The 8084-nt window shown below is 42.9% G+C and overlaps 1 protein-coding gene across 1 annotated transcript in view; it reads left to right on the forward strand.

Annotated features, from left to right (window-relative positions):
- FGF5 (fibroblast growth factor 5) overlaps positions 1 to 1103 on the forward strand; it is a 23595-nt gene extending 22492 nt beyond the window's left edge. The window contains exon 4 of the mRNA XM_015832354.1: positions 765 to 1103. Within this exon, the coding sequence (XP_015687840.1) occupies positions 765 to 1103 (339 nt within the window). The remainder of the gene's footprint in view (positions 1 to 764) is intronic.
- Positions 1104 to 8084: the final 6981 nt, after the last annotated feature.

Here is an 8084-nt window from a genome sequence, read left to right on the forward strand (position 1 = left end):
ACTTCCTGACAGTTAGAACAATTAACCAGTGGAACAACCTGCCTCCAGAAGCGGTGAATGCGCCAACACTGGAAGTTTTTAAGAAGAAACTGGACAGCCATTTGTCCGAAATGGTATAGGGTTTCCTGCCTGAGCAGGGGGTTGGACTAGATGACCTCCAAGGTCCCTTCCAACTTTATCATTATTATTATTATTATTAGTCCAGCCCCTTGCTCAAGCAGGAGAACCTACACCATCCCGGACAGGTGATTGTGCAGTCTTAAAAATCTCCATGGGGATTCTGCAACGGTCGTATGTGTGAAAAATGGTCATAAATCACTTTTTTACAATGCCAGTGTAACTTTGAACGGTCACTAAACAAATTGTTGAAAAACGAGGTCCTGAACCTTTTTTTTTTTGTTTAGTTTCATAAAGCAAAACAGAAGAAAATAAGATATCAGGTTTGGTTATTTGAGTTGGAAGGGGATGCTCTGGAAGTGCCACTAATAGATGAAAGAAAGTAGAGCAGGGATAGGCAACCTTGGCTCTTTTATGACTCGTGGACTTCAACTCCCAGAATTCCTGAGCCAGCATGGCTCAGCTTGGAAACCTCTCCCTTTCCCCTCAGCATGTCTGGCTCAGGAATTCTGGGAGTTGAAGTCCATGAGTAATCAAAGAGCCAAGGTGGCCTACCCCTGAAGTAGAGGGACATGTAATGAGATTTAATGCTAATGCAAATTAATTTCCTTTTTGTCAATACCTGCTTTTTTTTTCTTTTTTTTCAGGCCAAATTCACCGATGACTGCAAGTTCAGGGAGCGGTTTCAAGAAAACAGCTATAACACCTACTCCTCGGCGGTCCACCGGACGGGCAAAACCGGAAGAGAGTGGTACGTGGCTTTGAACAAGAGAGGGAAAGCCAAGCGTGGGTGCAGCCCGCGAGTAAAACCCCAGCATGTCTCCACTCATTTCCTTCCGCGGTTCAAACAAACCGAACCACCAGAACTTTCTTTTACGGTAGCCGTCCCTGAGAAGAGAAGACCACCGGTGGTGGCTCTTCCAGCCAAGCCCAAAGTACCTCAGAAGAAACCCATCAAGTACAGACTCAAATTTCGCTTTGGGTAGCAATTCCTTGTTAATTCTCAAACGAAGAAACAATCTCCTTTACTCAGGAACTGCCTCCAAGCAGTGTCATGGTGCAGAAAGACAGACCGTGATCTGTGATATACCTTCATCTCCATTCTCGGATCTCATTTGAGGCCTAAACTACAAGTCGAACCACTTTGGGGAAGAGAGTTAAAAAAAAAAAAAAGAAAGACATGGAGTCCTTCGGCTACGCTAAGGAGGAGAGCACCAAAGGAATTCAGATTAAATTCCACAAGGAAGCCTTAATTTTCCATCCCATCTCTTTCTGCTTTCCAGTCCTTTGACCACGGATTGTCTTCTGCTGGCTTTAAATGGCTGAACTGCTGTGTGTAAAATGACTTTTCCGAGATGTGAAAGATTACCTCATACGTCGAGTCTGTTCTCTCTCTCTTTTTATCACTTCTATCTGGTTTTTAATTGCTTTATTTCTGTACTTTTTTGTCTTGTTAAGTTCAGGGGAAAGAGGCGAAGACGGTGGCTCATGTCATGTTCTCTGCACGTATGTGTTTGTCTGTCCCGTCACTTTTTTTTTCCTGCACTTTTAAGAACATGTTTGAAAATACCTCAAATGACGATTATCAGTGGATTTAGGAGAATTCAGAAATGTTGGTAAGGAGGAAAGGAAAATGTAATAAATTGACCAGGATGGAAGGGTCTGATGTGAAATTACAATGACAATACAGGTAGACCTGGACTTATAACAGTTCATTTAATGACATTACAACGGCACTGAAAAAAAGTGACTAATGACTGTTTTTCACCCTTATGACCACGGTAGCATCCCCACAGTCACATGGTCAAATTTCAGACGCTTGGCCACTGACTCATATTTATGACGGCTACAGCGTCCCGGGGTCACATGATCCCCTTTTGTGACCTTCTGACCAGCAAAGACAATGGGGGAAGCCGGATTCACTTAACAACCGTGTTACTAACTTAGCAGCTGCAATAATTCGCTTAACAACGGTCACAAGAAAGATCATTAAAATGGGGCAAAATTCACTTAACAAACATCCTGCTTAAATTTTGGGCTCAATTGTGGTCATAAGTCGAGGACTACCTGTACCTGCAATTTATACACTTATGCCATCTTCTTTGAGGATGCCATTGTTTAAGGTCTTACCTTGTGTGTCTAGAAGCTTCCATGACCTATTTAGGTTGTTTTATTTGGGATTTCACCCAATTTCAACAGAAAGCAACATTTCAGACCTGTTTGGCGGGCATTCGTGTGTTTCTCCTCAGCCTAAACATCTGAGAAACTTGAGGGGAGTTCATACTTGTAGTATCCACCTACAATACAACATTTATCGCCCATGGCTGACACTCAAGTAGCTAAAGAGGGTCAGAATTGATGAGTACTCTACTGGACACTGCTGGAAATCCCAGAGTTGTAAGCTAAACTGAGAAGATAAAAGCACATCTTGTGTCAAACATTTCCCTACTGTTGCCAAGACAACAACATGGTCACATCCATGAAATTGTCAGGAGTTGATTCAAAGGTGCTTTTTCAAAAGGCAGCTGGACTTTCTTTGTTCTTCCTTGAAGGCATTTCACTTCTCATCTTGTGATCAGAGGACTGGAGGCTAAAACATATGAGGAACGGTTGCTGGAATTGGGTATGTCTAGTCTAATGAAGAGAAGGATGAGGGGGGACAAAATAGCAGCGTTCCAATATCTCAGGGGCTTCCCCAAAGAAGAGGGAGTCAAGCTATTCTCCAAAGCACCTGAAGAAGCAATGGATGGAAACTAATCAAGGAAAGAAGCAACCTAGAACTAAGGAGAAATTTCCTGACAGTTAGAACAATTAATCAGTGGAACAGCTTGCCTCCAGAAGTTGTGGGTGACCCATCATTGGAGGTTTTTAAGAAGAGACTGGACAGTCACGTGTCTGAAATGGTATAGGATCTCCTACTTGAGCAGGGGGTTGGACTAGAAGACCTCCAAGGTCCCTTCCAACTCTATTATTATTATTACTCTTATCATCATCATCATCCAAGAAGCTTCTTCAGTTCTGACTAAATGATGGAGAATGGAAGGATTTATATTCTTTGCAGTCACCCTTGGAAAAAAAAACCTTCTCAGATGAGTTCAGTTGCCTTTTGAAAAAGCACCTTTGGGACAACCATGGAGGACTGAGTATCTCTCCACAGACAGGAGTTGAGCTTGCTTTTACATGGACTAGTAAGGCGTCATGAACACTGACGTTATGCATCCCAGATTTCTTCAGTTTGATACCCTCCGCAGTGTTTTTTCAATATATAATTTTACTGAAAGTCAGCTCTGACTCTCTGCAGTGTTAAAACCAGTGCTTTTTTTCTTAAAAAAAAAAAAAAAAAAAAAAAGGTGCCGGAACTCACACACGTCATACAGCCCGCCTTGCCTACCCTACAAGGTTCCATCCAAAAAAGATGCCGGAACTCCGTTCTGGGCATTCTGTGAGAAAAAAAAAGCCCTGGTTAAAACCATCACTTCCATTAAGCTAGGTTAACTGGAGGGCAGGAGGGGGAATGGTGACAATTATTACAGGTACAACTATTTGTTTAGCAACCAAAATGGCACTGAAAAACATAGAATCGCTCCTCGCAGTTGCAACCACTGCTGCATCCTCACAATCATGTGATCAAGATCCAGTTGCTTATTTACATACAACAGTGGCAACGTCCCAGGTTTATGTGAATACCGTTGGTGACCTTCCCAGCCAAATTCCAACAGGCAAAGTCGGTGGGGAAAGACAGATTCGCTTAATGCAGGGGTCCTCAAACTTGGCCACTTTAAGACTTGTGGACTTCAACTCCCAGAATTCCCCAGCCAGCCATGCTGGCTGGGGAATTCTGGGAGTTGAAGTCCACAAGTCTTAAAGTGGCCAAATTTGAGGACCCCTAACTTAATGGCTGCTTTATTCCCTTAACTCAGTGTTTCTCAACCTTGACAATTTTAAGGCATGTGGACTTCAACTCCCAGAATTCCACAGCCAGCCTTAAAATTGTCAAGGTTGAGAAACACTGCCTTAACTGAAAGGCTGTTGGGGAGCGGCGTCTATCATTTGCCTTTGGCTGGCCCTGGTGCCAGAGCAGTCATTTTTTGAGTGTGCCCATGACATATTTTCAAAATTCCTGATGCCTCAGCTCAAGCTTCTACTGCTGACCTAATTAATTTAGTTCACAAGAGACCTCTGATTTTTGTCATTTCAAGAAAGAGGTGCGGGATCTTCAAGACCCCATATTGGATTGAGATTTTTTTTCCCCCACAAATCATTCAGAAATGGACGGTTCAGTCCAGGGGAATCCTCTTCCATTTCTCAACCGGGGAAAAAAAATGAAGCATCCATTGCAGTTCATAGCTGGACCTACCTAGGGTATGTCTGTGGAGATTCTCAGTCATCCAGGTCATGGTTGTCCCAAAGGTGCTTTTTCGAGAGGCAACTGGATTCCTTGTTTCTCTTTGAAGACGTTTTGCTTCTCATCCAAGAAGCTTCTTCAGCTCTGACTGGATGGTGGGGAATGGAAGGATTTATACTCAGGGTCACCCGAGTAGTGCAAATGGATGTGGAGCCTTCTTGGAACTGCTGAAAGGACTTTGTTGTAGACTGGAGATAGATGATGTCATATCCGTCCCCTTTGTTGAGAGAGGGCTGCTCAATTCTGACATAGATGGCCTCTTTGACCCCTCTTTCAAACCAGCGGTCCTCTCTGTCCAAAATGTGGACTTTCAGCAGAGTCCTTTCAACAATTCCAAGAAGGCTCCACACCCATTTGCACTACTCAGGTGACCCTGACGACACAGATAAGCCTGCAGGTGGCCTCAACGACTCCCTCAAAGAATGCAAATGACCAGCTGTCTGCAAGGAGTATAAATCCTTCCATTCCCCCATCATCCAGTCAGAGCCGAAGAAGCTTCTTGGATGAGAAGCGAAACGTCTTCAAAGAGAAACAATAAAGTCCACTTGCCTCCTTGAAAAAGCACCTTTGGGACTATCTAGGACAGGGGTAGGCAACCTTGGTTCTTTTATGACTCGTGGACTTCAACTCCCAGAATTCCTGAGCCAGCATGGCTCAGCTTGGAAACTCTCCCTTTCCCCTCAGCATGGCTGGCTCAGGAATTCTGGGAGTTGAAGTCCACGAGTCATAAAAGAGCCAAGGTTGCCTACCCCTGTAATCTAGGGTATATTTGAACCCTGAAACCCTTTGCCAATGCTCATAATATGAAGAATCCAGATGGTAGCACTTTGAATCTTCTTGCCTCCATTTAATATTTCTTGAAGAATAAATCCCCTTCTGATAAAGGAGAATATTTGTAGCTCAGGGTTGAAATGAGGTGGTCTCTGAGCTTGGTTGTTTTCTTGCAGACGTTTCATTACCAAACTAGGTGACCTCATCAGAGTGATGATGACTGATGTGGCTACCTAGTTTGGGTAATGAAATATCTGCAAGAAACCAGCCAAGCTCAGAAAGCACCAAGGACCCTTAAATTCCTTTCATTTGTGAACATCACTCAATATTTTTGTTTGTTTTTTGTCAAAGACGGTACAGGTAGTCTTGGACTTAAAGAGCAGTTTGTTTCGTGACTGTTCAAAGTTTCAGTGGCATTGACAAAAGTGACTTACGACCGTTTTTCCCATGACCATTGCAGCATCCTTGTGGTCACATGATCAAAATTCACAGGCTTGGCAACTGGTTCATATTTACGACGGTCACAGGGTCATATTTACGACGGTCATGTGATCCCCTTTTGCGGCCTTCTGACAAGGAAAGTCAATGGGGAAACTGTGTTACAAACTGAACAACTGTAGTGATTCACTTATCAACTATGACAAGAAAGGTCGTAGAATGGGACAAAACCTAATTAACAACTGTCTCACTTAGCAACAGAAATGTTGGGCTTAATTGTGGTCGTAAGCCGAGGACTCCCTGTATCTGTCTTTGAGTTTAGTGCCCACCAAGGGCTGATCCCATCCCTTCCTCTCTCTTCAGGTGTGTTTTAAGATTTCTTGAGGCGTTTTCCTCCTCCTTTTCCGAGGGACAAGGAAGCGGTCAGATTAGAGGAAACACGCTCTTCCCTTCCAAGTGTCCTGATTTCCACACAAGCCCCTGTTGTTCCTGTTGGACAGCTGGGAGGACAAATTTTATTCTGATGCTGCAATGACAGTGTTTAAAATACCTCTCCCATGACCCTGTGGAATTTCTACTCTTCTAGGTCCACAGAGGAAAAAAAAGCAGCTTAATCAGAGAAGCAACTTCCATTCTGTAAACAGGATCAAATGTCACCACGCGGCCCATGAATAAGTACAATTGGACTTAGCAAGCCAAAAATGTCCTTTCCACAGTAGAACACCCTCCTCGTTGTTCTTCCTGGCCATCTGAGGCCCCTTCGCGTTAAAAAACAAAAAACAGAAAGACGAGAGGAGGGATTTTTTTTTTATTATACCAATGTCTCAATTCAAGGCCAGTCATGCCGAACTCCATCTAGTAACTCGTGTGGGCCCCTCATGGCATCCAAGCAGATTGATCAGTCGGGTGGAGAGCTGTGAGGAAAAGGGGTGGATTTGGTGCTATTTTGCCACAACTTGGTGTTGGCCGCCATCTCTAAGTCAGGAGTAAATGCTCCATAAAGAAGTAAGTCTTTTTCCACTGTGACTTTAGAATAGAATAGAATAGAATAGAATAGAATAGAAATAAGGAAAGGATAGGATATAGGATAGGATAGGATAGGATAGGATAGGATAGAAATAAGGATAGGATAGGATGGAAATAAGACTAGACTAGACTAGACTAGACTAGACTAGACTAGACTAGACTAGAATAGAATAGAATAGAATAGAATAGAATAGAATAGAATATAAATTAGGATAGGATAGGATAGGATAGGATAGGATAGGATAGGATAGGATAGGATAGGATAGGATAGGATAGGATAGGATAGAAATAAGGGTAGGATAGGATAGGATGGGATAGAAATAAGACTAGACTAGACTAGACTAGACTAGACTAGACTAGACTAGACTAGAATAGACTAGAATAGAATAGAATAGAATAGAATAACAGATTTGGAAGGGATCCTGGAGGTCATCTAGTCCAACCCCCCACCCAAGCAGGAGACCCTACACCATTTCTGACAGATGGCAGTCCTGTCTCTTCTTGAAAGCTTCCAGTGATTTACTTGACAAGCTCATAGCTAGGGACGCATATGATCTGCACCAAAGAAAGGATAAAACAACAACAAAACAGCAAGAAAAGCTATTAATTTATAACGAAATAAAAATCTGGTACAGGTAGTCCTCGACTTACAGCCACAATTGAGCCCAAAATTTATGTTTGCTAAGTGAGACAGTTGTTAAGTGAGTTTTGCCCCACTTTACGAGCTTTCTTGCCACAGTTGTTAAGTAACACGGTTGTTAAGTGAATCTGGCCTCCCCGTGGATTTTGCTTGTCAGAAGGTCACAAAAGGGGATCACATGACCCCGGGACGCTGCAACCATCATAAATATGAGTCAGTTGCCAAGCATCTAAATTTTGATCACGTGACCATGGGGATGCTGCAACAGTCATAAGTGTTGAAAATGGTCATACGTCACTTTTTTCAATGCCATTGTAACTTTGAACTGTCACTAAATGAATTGTTGTAAGTTGAAGACTACCTGTATCTTATCCAACCGAGCCCCCAAATATGGGCACTCTTCAAAACTGTCTCTCTGGCCAATTAAACCCCATTTTAATTGTTTGCTTCTGAAATTTCAGTAGATATCCATGTAAGCTAGAAAGTTTAATTATTTTTATATAAAAATGGGGCAGGGATAATGGTTCCTCTTGTTAAAAATAAAAGAAATGCTGACATTAGAGGAGATTTTGTCTTCTTTTAGACCTGCCTCTCTGGCTGAAATTTGGTCGTTCTGGTGGCGAGATCTCAGCGGTTGCCCAGAATGGAGAACGGAGATTCACATGTTGCTACCTCAGTGGAAAGGAA

Source organism: Protobothrops mucrosquamatus, unplaced genomic scaffold (assembly GCF_001527695.2).
Source record: "Protobothrops mucrosquamatus isolate PMUCROS unplaced genomic scaffold, P.Mucros_1.0 scaffold3, whole genome shotgun sequence".
NCBI classification, from domain to species: Eukaryota; Metazoa; Chordata; class Lepidosauria; order Squamata; family Viperidae; genus Protobothrops; species Protobothrops mucrosquamatus.